General features: G+C 35.1%; 1 protein-coding gene across 13 annotated transcripts in view; it reads left to right on the forward strand.

The window, feature by feature from the left end:
• Nucleotides 1–2,818: 2,818 nt before the first annotated feature.
• Fastkd1 (FAST kinase domains 1) overlaps nt 2,819–18,606 on the forward strand; it is a 58,885-nt gene continuing 43,097 nt past the window's right edge. For 9 of the 13 annotated variants that reach the window (XR_011709108.1, XR_011709110.1, XR_011709109.1 and 6 more), the window contains exons 1-5: nt 2,819–2,925; nt 5,455–5,974; nt 7,817–7,885; nt 15,280–15,408; nt 17,973–18,371. Coding sequence is in view for 9 of the 13 variants with exons in the window: in XM_071619107.1 (XP_071475208.1) it covers nt 5,598–5,974; nt 7,817–7,885; nt 15,280–15,408; nt 17,973–18,371 (974 nt within the window). In the remaining 4 variants the exon portion in view is untranslated. Of the gene's footprint in view, nt 2,926–5,454; nt 5,975–7,816; nt 7,886–14,177; nt 14,350–15,279; nt 15,409–17,972; nt 18,372–18,606 lie in introns of those variants that run through there. The other 4 variants (XM_027946174.2, XM_071619111.1, XM_071619112.1 and 1 more) reach the window with 4 other exon arrangements.

An 18,606-nucleotide genomic window follows, 5' to 3' on the forward strand; every position in this document is an offset into this window, starting at 1 on the left:
ATTAATTCACTGATTGGGTTAAAGCTCTCGTAACCCAATAATTTATCCTTTAAACTTTCTTGTATTCTTGTATTATCTCACACATGCGCTTTTGGGAGACACCTCACATCTAAACCATAACAATTGGTGTACTATCCCATTAGAATTATGAAAGGTTGATGCATTTCAAGGTTGTATGAGAATGGCTGTTATCCTCCCACTGAGCTTATTTTAAAACATTTATTTTTTGCCAATTTAATAGGTAAAAGAACAGTATCATCTTATTTTTCAGTTTCCTGACTATAGAGAGGTTGGTCCTCTTTTATTGACTTCCTTGCCTTTTTTTTTTTCCAATTGAAAAACAGTGGTGTCACTATAAAGGGGTTTAAGGAAGAATCTCTAGGGGCAGAGGAGACTTCTATGTGAACCTTGTAGGCTTTTAAAATATATTTTTAGTTGTAAATGCACACAATACCTTTATTTTATTTTATTTCTGTGTGGTACTGAGAGTCAAACCCAATGCCTCACACATGCTAGGCAAATACTCTACTGTTGAACTACAACCCCAGACCTTTATTTATTTTTTATTTTTAGACAGGGTCTCATTAAATTGCTTAGGGACTCACTAAGTTGCTGAGGCTGATTTTGAATTTGTGATCCTCCTGCCTCAGCCTCCTGAGCCACTGGGATTACAGGCATGTGCTGCTGCACCTGGCTAAGGTAGGCTCATTTGAGAGTGAAAATCAGTACTTTTGAGGTCTTAGCTCTTCTTTTCAAGAAGACTTTCTTAAAGGTAGGCATGAGAAGGTATGTGGGATGATTTCAATCTGGTGTTCACAAAATGGTTCATGGTGGTCTGGCTGTTCTTGATGTCTCCATTATCTGATCAATAGATAATGTTTGGAATGCACCCTGTAGTATACATTTCTTAAAATATTGTTATCTCCTTTTGCTTAATTTATTCTCAAAGTTCATTGCACAGGGAAATTTTCATAAGTGTGTGGGTTTTCAGCAACTATAAGGTTGTGAGTGAAGATCTGTAGATATCCCAGAAAGTTGACGGAGAGGAATACTGGCTTGGGGAGCGAAAGTATGTGTGAAACTTTAGCACAAGACTTTCAGATTCAAGTTGTAGTCGTCTTTTTCTTCCTTTTTTCTCCTTCTAACTATTTAAAAAATTTTTTTTCTATCCTAGCTCAGTCCCAGCTACTCAGGAGGCTAAAGTGGAAGGATCATTTGAAGCCAGCCTGGACAACATAGTAAAACTATGTTAGTCTTAGAAGAAGAAGGAGCCAGGCACTGTGGAGCACCGGTGAAATTTCTGTGGCTCAGGAATCTGAGGCAGAAGGAGTTTAAGTTCAAGGTCAGCCTCAGCAACTTAGTGAGGCCTCAAGCAACTTAGTCAGACCCTGTCTTAAAATAAAAAATAAAAAAGGGCTGGTGATGTTTCTCAGTGGTTAAGTGTCCCTGAGTTCAATCCCCAGTAAATGCTCCTCTCCCCCCCCCAAAAAAAAAGAAGAGAGGAAGGATGGCGATGATGATGGAATGTAAAGTTCAGTGTAGATAGCTTGCCTAGCATGCAGAAGCCCTAACATTGCAATACATACATACATACGTACATACATACATAATACTGTAATAAAATGTGTATAACAAAATTTATCAACTTAGCCCTTTTTAAGGGTACCATTCAGTAGAGTCTAGTACATTCACCTTGTTATGCAATAAATGTCCAGACCTCTTTTCATGTTATAAAATTGCAACTCATTAAATAACTCTTCATTATTCCCCTTCCTTAGGCCCTGACAACCACCATTCCACTTATTGTTCCTATGAATTTGACAGCTATAGAGTCCTTATAAATGGTACAATTTGGTATTAGTTTTTTTTTTTTTTTTTGGTAATTGTTTTATTTTTTTTTCCCCTTTGATACTGAAGATTGAACTTGGTCCTCTAGCATGCCAGGCAAGTTCTTTACCACTGAGCTACACTACCAGAACCCCTTATGGACTATGAATGGAGAGTTTTAATATTCGTGATGCTGCTCAAAAAATATTTTTTTCATATTTGTTCTAACATCCCTTTATTGTGTGCATTCAAGTCAACCTTAATCTCAACTCTATTATCAGTTGATGTAACTTCAAACAACCTAAATCAGAGCTACTCAAAATGTGGTCTGAAACTAGTCCCATTGTCTAGGGTATTTGGGGGTGAATTAGAGTGGGAAGATGTGGGGAACCTGCCAATCTGAGTTTCTTTCTCGAGTTAAGAAATGTTCTAAAATTGATTATAGTGATGGTTCCACCACTCTGTGAATATACTAAAAGCCATTGAATTTTACACTTTCAATGGGTGAATCGTATGGTGTGCAAAATACATATCTAAGAAAGCTGTTAAGAAAAGCATCGCCTGAAAATTAGCACCTGTCCATGACATAGGTACAGAAATACGTAAGTCCAGAAATCGAGAGTAGGAGTTTTGATACTTCTATAGCAGCTTCACAGTTATTTCATATATAATACCCTGAAAAATTATAAGAAAAATCTGTATAGGTATTTTCTGTGCTTATATTTTCTCGTTTCATTTTTTAAAATATAATTGTTAGTGTGCATTACAAAAATATCCATGTTCCACGTACTCGGGGAAATAAACCTCAATAATAGAGACACTGACCTAAGTAAGCGTTTGTGTCATTACCTTCTTCAGTAGTCGCTGACGCGCAGCCCCGAGCCTCTCCCAATACAGAACTACAAAGCCCAGAATTCCCCCAGAGGAGCCGGAGACGTGCATTCCACCAGCCGCTCCGCGCAGACCTCTGGGATGTGTAGTGCGTGTCTTCCGCTGTGCACGCAGTCTACGCGGAATTTTTCTTCGGCTTGGGGACCGACCATACCGGGGGAAGACAGTATTTCTCAAGGAAAGGCTAAAAACTCTGGGACAAGAGGGGTGAGCTGGAGAACTGAGCCTGTTGTGTTTTTTGCTGGGGACGAGGGACAACCCAGACTTCTAAGCTACGTAACCCGCCAGGATCCTGTAGAAAAGTTGGCGGGCGTTGAGGGAAGAATTTGCCGGCAAGTCAGGGCCTGGTAGCAGCGTCGGTATTTCTTTTCCCACCCAGCACGTTTTTGCGTAGGGTTCGTCTGAGAATCTGAGGCGGCCTCCTTGCGAGTGTTGGGTTCTCCAAAGTGCGGAGGATTGGGACCGGCTGAACCATTTCTAACCTGGATGATGGAGACCGCGTTCGCTCTTGTTCAGTTCTCTCTGCATGCCCGCACAGAGGATATCTTGACCCTGTGCACCCTGCACTGTGCCTGTTAAATCGTACCTGCCTCTCACAGTCCCAAGGCCCCTCCTTTAATTAAGCGACTTCTCCAAGGTCACTTAGCTGGGGTAGAGATGGGGACGCGGGACTTTTAAATTCTGAATAGCCTCCACTTTTCAGTTATGGGTGGTTAAGTTAGTATTTCGAGGATACCTTTGCTTTGAGCAAAAAATTTTTTTTTCTTTTTTTGGAGGTGGCCCTTGGCATGTTTTACTGAACACAAAATCAAAAATAGGCGGTACTGTGGCATCGTTTTTTCTTGGGAACAGACAGCTTGACATAGCCAGAGAGGGGTCTGAAGCATACTTTTAGTCACGCACGTTTGTTCATGTAATGAGGCTCAAATGTAATCCCATCTGCACTAGTACTAAAGTGATTTGTTTTGTTTACAATTTCTCCTCCCTCTCTTCCTCCCCACCCCCTTTCTTTATTTCAGTACTGGGGATTGAACCAGGGGTGTCCAGTGTGCTAAACAAGTGTTCTACCACTGGGCTACATCCCCAGCCTGTTAAAATTTTGAGACAGTGCCTTGCTGAATTGCCAAAGCTGGCCTCAAACTTGCCATCCTCCTGTCTTAGCTGGGATAATGGATATTCTTTACCATGTTTGGTTTAAGACTTTTTTGGGTTTACTTTATGTGTAAATGGAATTGATAATATCTTCCTGGAAGGTTGAGAGAATTTTAAAAAATTCAATTCAGTTCTAGAAACCTTGCCTTAAGTGGCCAATGAGACTAAAGTAACAGTATATAACTCATGCTTATTAATTAGTTAAATTTCACCATACTGGGGATTGAACCCAGGGGTACCCTACCCTGATCTACATCCCAGCTTCTTTTTGTTTTAAAAAAATTTTTTTATAGTTGTAGATGGACAGCATACCTTTAATTTCTTTCTTTCTTTTTTTTTTTTAATGTGGTGCTGAGGATCAAACCCAGTGCTTCACACATACTAGGCAAGTGCTCTGCCACTGAGCTACAGCCCTAGCCCTTCCCCAGCCCTTTTTGGTTTTTATTTTGAGACAGGATCTCACTGAATTGCCAAGACTGGCCTTGAAGTTTCATCCTTTTGCCTCAACCTCTGAAGCTGCTGGGATTACAGGCATTTGCCACCACATCAGGCTCCTGTTACATTTTCATAGACATTTATGACAGAACAAAGATGGCAAGACTTCCGGTGATAGGAGGATGTGATAGGATTATCCCTCCCCCAATCTTTTTTTTTTTTTTTTTTTTAGTGCATGTTCATTGTACAGAATGGTGGATTTCTTTGTGGCATATTTGTTGTTGTACTTTCCCTTGATCCCCCTTCCTCTTCACTGATAGTCAATTGAGTGAAATTAATTAGGATATATTTTAAAAGTTCTTTGTAACTGTTGCACATGTATTAGATGATATGATTTTAGTCCCAGCTTTTCTAACTATTGCTTCTCAAGAATAAATATAACATATAAACATTACTAAATTTATGATATATTTGTTAGACAAATTTTCTTTTCAGAAAAATCTTTGGTTATTATATTGATCCTACAGGTCTTGAAACACATTTTGACTTTTAAATATTTCCTCATTAGTGCTGTGAACATCTCATTTATTGGTTAAAACCTAACTAAGAACAATAATGATCAAATTGTTTGAGTTCTTTTAGGGAATGAGAAGAAAGGAGCATGAAATTACCTTGAAGGCAAGGTGTGGGATTGCATTCCTATAATGATAGCTATTGAGGAGGCTGAAGCAGAAAGATCTGAAGTTCCAGCCTAGCCTGGGCAATTTAGCCAGACTGTCTCAAAGTAAAATTTAAAAGTACTAGGGTTGTAGCTCAGTGGTAGAGCATGTAACTAACATGTACAAGGGCCTGGGTTTGATCCCCACCACAGGAGGAAAAAAAAAGCAGTTTTGAGTTTTTTCCCCCTTCTGCTTTTGTGGTCAAATTTGAAAACTTTAGGCAATATCAGACTTAAACATTTTTTAAAGGAATACAGAAAGAAGCTCTTTTTCCTGGCTAGCTATTTAGATTTGGAACAAATCCTACTATCTGATTTAGACTAAGATCAAAGTCTCTAGTTAATGCAGAAAAAAATTTATTATTTTGAATTTTGGAATTAACTCAGTATTAATAAGATATGACTAATCATGCTAACCAATTCTTTTACAGAAGCTGCATATTGGAATGGATTTAGAATCCTCATAATGGAAACAGAATACATGAAAGCAAGCTAGTTATTTTTTATAACAGCACATTTAGCTTGAGTACTAGTTGCAGATGGCTTTCTTTACTGAAGAGAATTTGTGATGTAAATGGAAAGATATCTTTTTTCTAGACTCATCCTTTATATAAATATGTTTCGTCTGAGAACTCTTTGTGCATTCTCCTGGAGAGAGTTTCAGTTTCGATCCTTCAGTTGTGAACCCTTAATTATTCAGATGAATAAGTGTACAGATCAAGAGCAAATATTTGATCTTATAGAAAGAAACAAAGAGACACTTTCAGAAAAGCAAGTTGAATGTGCATTTAATAATCTTTGGCAACTTCAAAAGCAGAAGACCAGCTTGTTAAAAAATGTTGAGTATGTAGGAGATCATCCCCAATTTCTTACTCTGCATAATTTGACTACAAATAAAATCAAATTAATGAATGATGATACTCTGGTGAATGTGTTATACATCACACAACAGTAAGTTACTTTTATGGAAATCGTTATTTATATTTTAATTTTTAAAAAATCTTTTAAAGATGAAAATGTGTTTAATTTCTTCAAGAGGGTAGTTTTCCTGATAATGTTATATTTTAAAGATGTTTGGAGGATATTTAACACTATTAGTAGTATTGCAGTTTTAAAAAGTAGAATATATTCAATCATGACAGTAGAGATGATTAACTTTGGATTATTGTGGAATTTTGTGGCAATGTGATTGGCTAAAGATAATGAAGATAGGTGAATTATTATATTTCAGATTAATGCCTAATAACAAATCAGCAATTAACAAATTGTGTTTTATTGATCTATTTGCAATCTCTTAGCCTGTAATTAAACTGATGTCAGATATATTTTTTAAGGGCTATTGGTACAATAAATTGTTTTCCAGTTGCAGTTCTTCAAAAAAGAAAAGAAAAGGAAGAAAGAAAGAAAATAGAATTATTTTCTGGACTCATTTATATTTGATAACAATGTTTCACAAATTATATTCTTTGACTGGCTTATTACATACAAAAAAGTCTTCCTTGATGTCAAAGGAAATATAGCTACATCTCCAGCCCTATTTATTTATTTATTTACTTATTTGAGACACAGTCTTGCTAAGTTATCCAGTCTGATCTGGAAACTTTTGATCCTCCTGTCTCTGTCTCCCTAGTTGCTGATGGTATGTGCCACCATGTCTGGCAAAGTTAAATTTCAAGAAAAGAAATTTTAGCTAGGCATGGTGGCACATGCTTGTAATTCCAGTGACTTAGGCAGGAGGATAATAAGTTCAAGGTCAGCCTCAGCAATTTATCAATACCTTCTCAAAAAAATTGAAAATAAGAGGGGTGGGTGGACTGGGGATGTAGCTCAGTGATAGAGTGTCCCTGGGTTAAATTCCCACTACTGTGGAGTTGGGGATAAGGGTGGGGTGGGAGGGTGAGTGGGTGGGGCTCTGAGAAAGTGGGAGAGAAAGATACATTTTACATTGTAAGGAAATTCAGTCTTCAGGAGAACTGGATTCCCTCAATAAAGGAACCCAGGGACAAGGGGTAAAAACACCAAAATTAAACATTAGTCCTTTTATGATAATCTGCCCTTTCCTGGTTAGGTAGCTATAGATTCAGCATTACACAGGTATTGCAGTTTTGTTGTTATTTTTGTTACCTGGGTTTGAACTTGGGCACTTAACCACTTAGCCACATCCCTAGGCTTTTTTTTTTTTTTTTTTCACTGAGTTGCCTAGGGCCTCACTAAGTTGCTGAGGCTGGCTTTGAACTCATGATGCTCCTGCCTCAGCCTCCTGGACCACTGGGATTACAGGCATGTGCCACTATGCCCAGCATGCCATTTTTATTTATTTGTTTTATTTTTATTTTGAAAATCAGAATTAGATTAAAAAAAAAAGAATAATTTTATTTTCAGGTTACAATATTCTTTTTCTCTGATATATATGAAGGGAACACAATTTTAAAGATTAAGGTGATTGGTGACTATTAGCATTTTTGTGTCTTTACATATTTTCTCCTATAAGATATTTTTATAATCAGAACAAAGTAATACATTTTATATGTCCTTTTGGTGTAAAACAAAGCATTGAACATTGTTCAGTGGAGGATTTTGAAATGAGTGGATAAAGAGGATGAGGTCATGAAATAAAGTAAAGATGCTTATTTATTGGACTGAACCAAGAAATCAGAACACTGAAATGGGAATAGAGTAGAAATAAGAAATGCCTATGTAAAAGCAAAGTAACCCGAGGTTCTTACTGCATGTGTTTTTAATGATTTAAAAATATGTGTGTGTGTAAAATTATTTTCTCCTGTTTTAATTGAGGTTCGCTGTTAAGGTCCATGATCCATTAATTCAAGCACTAGTTACAGAAGCATGGAAAAGGATGGAAAGGCAAGTATCTGGGTTCATCTTTTAAAGTTAGGGTTATCATTTTCAGGGTTAGCACAGTGAAATCCTGTAGGAAAAAAAATGGAGAGCTGCCACCTACCTGTCAAGCTTTTATGGAAATTAATGTATTTAAATTCAATTTAGTTTCAGGGTTTTTGATTGTGTAATGTGTTTTTGTTATTTAATAGAGCAAGAAAGTATTTCAGATGTTCCCTTTTTAACTAATAGCCCAGAATAGTGAGTGTGCTTTTCCACATATATATAATTAGTCAAAGTATAAATAGGGTAGAGTCATAGCTACATACTGGACTAGCTGCTTTGACTCTTATCTACCAGAGTTCTGCTTCAGAAAGAAAAGATTTTTTGATTTGTCAATTAGAACCTAGAAGTACAAGAGCTATAAAAGGAGAATAAAGAAGATCAGTTTATTGAATGGAAGGCCATGTAGCCTGTTTAGTTACTTGTCTTTCACTTCATTTTTTTCATTGTTGTTCTGGAAATTAAACGTAGGGGAACTTTACCACTGAGCAACATCTCCAATCCTTTATATTTTTTATTTTGAGACAGGGTCTCACTAAGTTGCTGAGGGTCTCTTTTAGTTGCTCAGGTTGGCCTCACACTTGTGATCTTTCTGCCTCAGCCTCCTGAGTTGCTGGAATTATAGGCATGCCACCATGCCCAGCCTTTCACTCCATTTTTATGTACAGACAGTGACTAGAACTTACAGGTAACTTAGAAGCTTTTTGAAGAAAATAAGTCCATTGCTCTGGACAATATTGATTGAGACCTATTTTCTATAGTATACATGGGTATATTTTTATCATTTTGCCATAATTGATATAATCTAGAAAAACAAGAGATATGTTCAGGATATTCTTGTTGAGATGTCTGTTCTGTAAGAATATGTGGAAAGTTCTCCATGTATAAAAGAACTGAGATCATAACAGATCTCATATTAGGAAAGCTTCAGCTATTTCTGAAAACTTTGAATTTTTTAACCTAGGAATTTTGGATGGCTAAAGGCCATTGTTAGTAAAATAGGACATATGACAGTGAGGAAAGAGAAAAAATGTGGGAACAGATAAGAGTTTTTTTTTTTTTTTAATATTTATTTTTTAGATGTAGTTGGACACAATACCTTTATTTATTTTTTTAATGTGGTGCTGAGGATCAAACCCAGGGCCTCGCATGTGCGAGTGCTCTACCGCTGAGCTACAATCCCAGCCCCAGACAAGAAGGTTTTAAAAACTGCAGCGCAGCCCTACCTCTAAACCAAATAGAAAGGTACAAATTTGACCAAGATAAAGGAGAAATAGACTATTTTTTGACAGAGAGGAGTGAGCATTCTCATATTTTTGTTTTTTGGTATATTGCTTCTCAAAGCTTAAATTTTTACAGTTGTTATTTATATTGCCAAATGCTTTAGGTCTTTATTATACAAGCTGGATTAAAGAGGTTCAGAAGGGTTCTCTTGATTTAGAAATTCTGCATCCATCTATGAAGTTGTAGTTTTAGTTAACTTCATTATTTAACCCTGGTTGTCATCTTACCCATTCCATTTCTCCATTCTTGCTTGCTTTCTACCATAACTATCTTTTATCTAAGGTAAACAGAATAATCTTAATTCTTTTTGCAAACAATAAGAAATGTATACTTATTATTTGTTTTGGGTTAAATTTGGTCATTGTTGGTGCTAGGTCAAAGCCTTTTTATTCCTCTTTAAAACAGCAGTAGGTGTTATATGAATTATATAGCTTGAAATCAATTGTAAAATAGATTTTTTGGTTTTACTATTTATGAAACAATTAAATTACAAATGTATCATTATACTTCCCAGTAAATCAGACTTTACATTTTAATGTATTTTCACTTCAAAATAACTCAGAAGATAATGCTTTGTTTTATATGGTGGTTCTTTCTTTCTGTTTTTATCATGTTTCTGTTTGTATCGTGTGTGTGTGTATATATGTGTGTGTGTAAGTATATTGAGATGAGGTCTTGCTATATTGCCTAGGTTGACCTTAGACTCCTGGGTAAATGAGTCTATTGCCTCAGCCTTCCAGTAACTAGACTATAGGCGTGTGCCACTGTGCTTTGCAAAGTATATTTTTTATAATATCAAGTTATAAAAATTTAAAACCCTAATTTATGTCTACAGAACTTCTAATAGAGTTATAGAATAAATATAATTTCTGAATTTTTCACATATTAATTTTTTGTTGTAATAATAGCTATTAATCAGTGATCTGGCTAAAATATCTATGGATTTGTATTTTATAAATACAATATGTAATAATTCAAATGGGATAGATTATTCTGGTTTAGCACTGTATGATAGATCATGGCAAGGACACTTAACATATTTAAAGCCAGAAGTGGAAAAAATAAAAACTATTATGGATGATTTATTTATTCACTTTTTAAAAAATTGGTGCATTCTAGTTGTACATAATGATGGGTTTTGCTGTTATATATTTGTACATGCACACAATATAACAGTATAATTTGGCCAATATCATTCCTCAGCACCTTCCTGCTCCCATTCTTTAGTCCCTTTCCTCTGTTGATCTCCCTTTGATTTTTAGGTGATCCACCTTTACCTTTTTTTCCCTTTTGCTTCTCTTAACTATTGCATATGAAAGAAACCAGATGACTCTTGACCTTCTGAGTTTGACTTATTTTGCTTAACATGATGGTCTTTATTTCTATCCATTTTCCTGCAAATTATATGATTTCATTTTTATTTATGACTGAATAAAATTCCATTGTGTATATATACCACATTTTCTTTATCTATTCATCCACTGATGGATACCTAGGATGGTTGCATAGTTTTGCCTATTGAGAATTGTGTTGCTATAAACATGGGTGTACATGTATGTATCACTGTATTAAGATGACTTGAATTATTCAAGATAAATACTGAGGCATGATATAGTTTGGTCAAATGGTGGTTCCATGCCTAGTCTTTTGAGGACCCTCCATACTGATTTCTACCAGTGGTTGTACTAATTTACAGTCCCACCAACAGTGTAATTGTATTCCTTTTGTCTGTATCCTCTCCAGCACTTATTATTATCTGTATTCTTTTTTTTTTTTTAATTGTTTATTGTTGGCTGTTCAAAACATTACATAGTTCTTGATATATCATATTTCACAATTTGATTCAAGTGGGTTATGAGCTCCCATTTTTACCCCATATACAGATTGCAGAATCACATCAGTTACACATCCATTGATTTACATATTGCCATACTAGTGTCTGTTGTATTCTGCTGCCTTTCCTATCCTCTACTATCCCCCCTCCCCTCCCCTCCCCTCCCCTCTTCTCTCTCTGCCCCCTCTACTGACATTCGTTTGTCCCCCTTGTATTATTTTTCCCCTTCCCCTCACTTCCTCTTGTATGTACTTTTGTATAACTCTGAGGGTCTCCTTCCATTTCCATGCATTTTCCCTTCTCTCTCCCTTTCCCTCCCACCTCTCATCCCTGTTTAATGTTAATCTTCTTCTCATGCTCTTCGACCCTACTCTGTTCTTAGTTACTCTCCTTATATCAAAGAAGACATTTGGCATTTGTTTTTTAGGGATTGGCTAGCTTCACTTAGCATAATCTGCTCTAATGCCATCCATTTCCCTGTAAATTCTATGATTTTGTCATTTTTTAATGCAGAGTAATACTCCATTGTGTATAAATGCCACATTTTTTTTATCCATTCATCCATTGAAGGGCATCTAGGTTGGTTCCACAGTCTAGCTATTGTGAATTGTGCTGCTATGAACATCGATGTAGCAGTGTCCCTGTAGCATGCTCTTTTTAGGTCTTTAGGGAATAGACCGAGAAGGGGAATAGCTGGGTCAAATGGTGGCTCCATTCCCAGCTTTCCAAGAAATCTCCATACTGCTTTCCAAATTGGCTGCACCAATTTGCAGTCCCACCAGCAATGTACAAGTGTACCCTTTTCCCCACATCCTCGCCAGCACTTGTTGTTGTTTGACTGCATAATGGCTGCCAATCTAACTGGAGTGAGATGGTATCTTAGGGTGGTTTTGATTTGCATTTCTCTGACTGCTAGAGATGGTGAGCATTTTTTCATGTACTTGTTGATTGATTGTATGTCCTCCTCTGAGAAGTGTCTGTTCAGGTCCTTGGCCCATTTGTTGATTGGGTTGTTTGTTCTCTTATTGTCTGATTTTTTGAGTTCTTTGTATACTCTGGATATTAGGGCTCTATCTGAAGTGTGAGGAGTAAAGATTTGTTCCCAGGATGTAGGCTCTCTATTTACCTCTCTTATTGTATCTTTTGCTGAGAAAAAACTTTTTAGTTTGAGTAAGTCCCATTTGTTGATTCTAGTTATTAACTTTTGTGCTATGGGTGTCCTATTGAGGAATTTGGAGCCCGACCCCACCGACTGTAGATCGTAGCCAACTTTTTCTTCTATCAGACGGCGTGTCTCTGATTTGATATCAAGCTCCTTGATCCATTTTGAATTAACTTTTGTGCATGGCGAGAGAAAGGGATTCAGTTTCATTTTGTTGCATATGGATTTCCAGTTTTCCCAGCACCATTTGTTGAAGATGCTATCCTTCCTCCATTGCATGCTTTTAGCCCCTTTATCAAATATAAGATAGTTGTAGTTTTGTGGATTGGTTTCTGTGTCCTCTATTCTGTACCATTGGTCCACCCGCCTGTTTTGGTACCAGTACCATGCTGTTTTTGTTACTATTGCTCTGTAGTATAGTTTGAAGTCTGGTATCGCTATACCGCCTGATTCACACTTCCTGCTTAGCATTGTTTTTGCTATTCTGGGTCTTTTATTTTTCCATATGAATTTCATGATTGCTTTCTCTATTTCTACAAGAAATGCCGTTGGGATTTTGATTGGCATTGCATTAAACCTATAGAGAACTTTTGGTAATATCGCCATTTTGATGATGTTAGTTCTGCCTATCCATGAACAGGGTATATTTTTCCATCTTCTAAGATCTTCTTCTATTTCTCTCTTTAGGGTTCTGTAGTTTTCATTGTATAAGTCTTTCACCTCTTTTGTTAGGTTGATTCCCAAGTATTTTATTTTTTTTGAAGATATTGTGAATGGAGTGGTTGTCCTCATTTCCATTTCAGAGGATTTGTCGCTGATATACAGGAATGCCTTTGATTTATGCGTGTTGATTTTATATCCTGCCACTTTGCTGAATTCATTTATTAGCTCTAATAGTTTCTTTGTAGAGCCTTTTGGGTCTGCTAGGTATAGAATCATGTCATCTGCAAATAGTGATAATTTAAGTTCTTCTTTTCCTATTTTGATGCCTATTATCTGTATTCTTGATGACTGTCATTCTTACTGGTATGAGATAAAATCTCAGTGTAGTTTTGATTTGCATTTCCCAAATGGCTATTGATGTTAAACATTTCTTCATGTATTTGATAGCTATTTACATTTCTTCTTTTGAGAAGTGTCTGTTTAATTCATTTTCCTATTTATTGAGTTATTTGAATTTTTGGTGTAAAGTTTTTTTGAATGACTTAAACATTTACAAAACTGGAGGCTAATATAATGAACTCTCATGTACCCATTATTTAGCTTCAGAAATTATCTTATCTATATCACCTCCTGCTCTCTCCCCACCCTTCAGTATACCTTTTGTTTTGTTTTTGGGGTGCTGGGGATTGAACCCAGGGGTGCTGTACCACTGAACTATATCCCTAGCCCTTAAATTCTGTTTTTTTTTTTTTTTCAATTTTGAGATAGAATCTTGCTAAATTGCTAAGGCTGTCCTCAAACTTCCAGTTCTCCTGCCTCAGCCTCTCAAATTGCTGGAATTGGTGTGTGCTACTGCATTCAGCTTTCAGTATGTTTTCATTAGTAATGTTATTTCATCTATAAATACATGTCTCTTAGAAATATAGACTCTAGGGCTGTGGTTGTAGCTCAGTGGTAGAGCACTTGCTTAGAACATGTGAGACACTGGATTCGATCCTTAGCACCACATAAAAATAAATAAAATAAAGATATTGTGTCCATCTACAACTAAAAACAAATTAACAAAAAAGAAAAATAAACTCTAAAAATACATACCCAAAATATTTTTAAAAATATTTTAAAAATATTCCTTTTCAGGTATTAATACCTGATCTGTGTTCAAATTTCCTTGATTGGCCTATGAAGATCCATCTTTTGGCCACTTGTGACTCTCTAAATAAGGTTTACACTGTGTTAAGTTTTTCTCTTTTTCCAAGTAAAGCTTTTATTGGAGAATATTGTATAAAATTACACAAATGGTAAACATACAGCATGATTAATGTGCATATATCTGTCTCTTCTGTGTAATAACATAAAGATCAAGAAACATGAACAGTTCCCCAGAAGTTCCCTTTATGTTCTTTTAGTATCACCGTCCTACCCCAAAAGGATTTTGACTTCTAACATCAAACATCAGTTTTGTTTTTATAGAAATGAAATTCTATGGTATGTACCCTTTTATTTAATTGGCTCAGTATGTTTTAAGGATTCATCTGTGATGTTGTATGGTTCAGCAATCTATTTATTGCTATTGTGTAGTATTCTATGGGCATGTGTGATTTACCCATTGTGCTTTCTTCATGAACGTTTAGATTGTTTGCTGTTTTTGCTCTTGCATATTGTGCTGCTGTGAATTTTCTTTTGTTATCTTTTAGTAAATTCAAAATATTTAAATCTAGGGGCTGAGGATGTACTTCAGTTGTAGAACATTTGCCATGCATTCACAAGGCCCCATCACTGCAAAAATAAAAACAAAAATAGAAATTTATGACATTCTTTTTTGCTTTTGTCATACCATTTATTTGATGAAGAATTTGGGTCATTTTTCCTATAGTCAAAATATGAAGTTTTTAAACAGAACTGTTGTATTAGTAGTTATTTGTTAATAGGCAAACTTGCGTTAAAATTGTCAACTCAGCCAGGTGTAGTTGTGCATGCTATAATTCCAGCAGCTCGGGAGGCTGAGGCTGGAGGATCTCAAGTTCAAAGCCAGACTCAACAATTTAGTGAGGCCATAAGCAACTCAATGAGGGCCTGTCTCTAAATTGAATACAACAAAGGGCTGGAAATGTGGTTTAGTGGTTAAGTGCCACTGGGTTTAATCCCCAGTACCAAAAAATAGAAAAGAAAATTGTCATCTCAAAAAAAAAAAAAAAAAGGTTATTTAAATAATTTTGAGTGATTTTTCTTTTTAAATCTTTCTAGAATATCACACTTTTAGCTGTATGATTTGTTATTCTTATGATAATAAGTAATCAGTATTTTAGAAAAATTCACTTAATAATATATTAGTATTTTTGTTGCTTTTTTATTTTATGACTACATTGTTTTAATTAAAAGTTAATACTAATGATCTCCTTTATGTATTTCCTTTAGTAGGTTTGATATTAAAGTACTATCTACATTTTCCACTTGCCTAGCAGATCAACGTTTGTATTTCAGTCCACTAATGGGAAAAATAGCTGATATTGTAAATAGGAACTTGGAAAACATACAGGACTTAAGGTAAATTTATTTATGGGCCTTTTGTTGTAGTAGAAAGATCCTGGGCTTTGGATGTAAACAGTTAGTTATGTGACATAAGGCTAATTTACATGACCTCTTAGAATTTCTCCTCATGTATCTAATAAGAATGGTAACATCTACTTTTCAGTGTTGCATGGGGGTTAGAGATAAGATATGTAAAGTTGAGATGTGTGAAGGATCTACTGCTGAGCCACAACCCTAGCCCTACCTCATAAATGTTAGAATTAACCTGTTACTTTCTATAAAAATGTCTGCTTTGATTTTGATAAAGATTGAATTACATCTGTAAATTAGTTTAGAAACATTTGTCATATTAAAATCTTCTGATGTCTGTATAGCACATGATTTTTTATTTATTTAGGAAAGATATCTTCTTTAGTGTAGAGGTCTTACATCTTTTGTTTAATTTGTTCCTAAATAATTTATGTTTTGAGATGAAATTTTTAAAATTTTATTTATTTATTCTTTTTTTCTATATTTTTTATTGGTGCATTGTGGTTGTACATAATGATGGGATCCATTATCACATGTTTTACTGAAATTGTTTTTGAACTTCACTTTCCAATTTTTTTTTAAAACATATATAAATACATCAAATGACTTTGTATATTGACTGTATATTCTATGATGGTGCTAAATTCACTAAAAGTGGAAATTTAACTATCTTATTAAGCTAGTAGAAGGTATATTTTGAGCCTGGCTTTCTAAGTATCTGCTCTGGTTAGGCTATCTCTGATGTTATGAAATGCTGAAATTGTAAGAAAAAAATTTAACATAACAGTAATGGAAATCTCAGTAAAAAATTATGACTATTGGGTGAGTAGGGTTAATATACATTGATAATATTACTGTCATATCTGTTATGGTCTTCAGTATAATAAGAAGTGGAATTAGAAAGAGGACAGAGAATCAAAGCTAGTTGAAGACCGGGAAGATATTTAGGACAGATAAGGGATGGCTTTGAATGCTATAGTAAGGATCTGAAATGAAAGCAGTGACCTAGAACTGAAAGAAGGGAAAAATTTTGAATATAAGTATCTGTTTCATTTAATCCCCAGGCATCCTTCATTTGCTATATCAGAAATGAAGACTTTATGAGGATAAGTAAGAGAATAAGAGACCCAAGGTCTCTCAGCTAGTAAATGGGGGGATCAAGATTTGAACCTGGGCTTTCTGATTCTAGAGAATTGTACTGCTTCTGAATAGAGTCTAATTTTTTTTTTAACTATTTGTTCTTACATGTTTGAAAAAAAAAATTTCAGGAGGTTTATTTAAATGGCAATGTTAGGTTAATTATTAATGCTAATTACTGTTAATATTAAACATTGTAACTGAAGCCAAAGTATGTATAGCAGGAGCTTTTTTCAATATTAATTGATTCGATTTAAAGGATTAAAGAAAATTGGAAACAAAAGAAGTCAGCCCCCACTTTCCTAATGATTGAGATGGTTTTAGTTTTAGATTTTTGTCTTTCTTATAGACTGTTTTCTAATTGTCATCCCCAATAGTTTTTTTAATGTCTTTTTCATTTTGCATACTTTATTCATTATAATATATCCTTGTATTTGTATTTTTCTGATTTTTATATTATGTAAGAATAGTCTGTTGAAAGCAAATGCCATATATTAATCTTGATGTGTCCCATAGTGCCTAGACATGTGACTAATGTTCCTTATGTATTTGTTTGTTTATTTTTTATTTATATTTTACAGTGGTAAGGGTCAAACTCAAGGCCCTGTGCACGTAGGCAAGTGTTCTACCACTAAGCAAAATCCTTAGCCCCCCCCTCCTTAAGTATTTGTTATGTGAAGAAATATTGAAAGTCTCCTTCCTCTTTAGTATTGTCTTATGATTGTATATTAATAACAATCTAGCCTGAAACGCTAAAAAACATGAAATTATTCAAATCATTCAGTAGTAAGAAATATTTTCCAGGAGTTTATTAATAAATTACATAGATACACAGGAAAGAGTAGCAAAAAGTCAACTTCTGAAAATACAAAATGAAGTCAAGAGTAGTGTCACACTGTACCTTGTAATCCTAGCTACTCAGGAGGCTAAAGCAGGAGGATTACAAGTTCAAGGCCAGCCTGGGGAACTCATTGAGACCCTGTCTCAAAACAAACAAACAAACAGAAAAAATGACTAGGGATGTAGCTCAGTGGTAGAGCACTTACTTACTTACATACTCAAGGGCCTGGGTCTAATCCCTAGTACCACACAAATACAAAATGAGACTTGTAGGATAGCATTCATGAGCTGTTGGTCCAAAGTGATTTCTGAGTAAAAATATTTTCCAACAAAGTAGTTTTAGTTTTATCTACAGAACAAGGTATTTTATATATTCCATAAAAAATATTAATTTGAATGTTTTTTTTCTCTAAAAGTGATTACTGGGAGATCTGAATTCAACTCCCTTTAATATTTAAATGAAAAATTTTATAGTACGCGACAACATTTTTGCCAATTTCTTTCCACATCTAATGATTTAGTTTTGGTTGTTTTCTTCAGTAATGTAAAAATTTGTCTTTTTCCTTCTTCAGGTCCTTGTGTGTCTTGATGGTCAACATATCTTCTTTAATATCACAACATTTTCAAGAACAATTAGTGAATAAAACAGAGCTTCTTTTTGACAACATGAGTTCTCCTGAGGTCGACATTGCAAAAAGAATAGTACAATTTCTTCAAAATGTTAAATATAGATATTACCCTCTATTAGAGAGGTGTAATAAAGTGTTTTTAGATAACATAAACTATCTTGATTTGGATTCCGTCAGTAAAATATTTGATGGATATCAGTTCCTACAGTTTTATAGTTTTGAATTTGTTATAGTGGCTAAAAAGAGGCTAACTGAGATGATTCCTCTCTTTGATAACCCTGCAAGCTTTGTGAAATTGTTTGTTGCATTGGGACCAGTGGCAGGACCTGAAGAAAAGAAACAGTGAGTTCAATGTCATATGCTTTACTTTTCTTCTTGGGAATATATGGAGTCTTCAAGCTTAGGTCTCCTTGGCCCTCTGGCACAAAAATTACCCAATTAAACTATGAAGGGGAAATAATCTGTTATGATCTGCTTCTTGATTCTTTATCCTTATTTATATCTCCAACTCTTAATCTACTGGTATGTTCTAAAAGGGAGCCAATAAATTGCTGGTGCTGGGCCAACACAGAAAAAA

Source organism: Marmota flaviventris, chromosome 11 (genome assembly GCF_047511675.1).
Source record: "Marmota flaviventris isolate mMarFla1 chromosome 11, mMarFla1.hap1, whole genome shotgun sequence".
Classification (NCBI taxonomy): domain Eukaryota; kingdom Metazoa; phylum Chordata; class Mammalia; order Rodentia; family Sciuridae; genus Marmota; species Marmota flaviventris.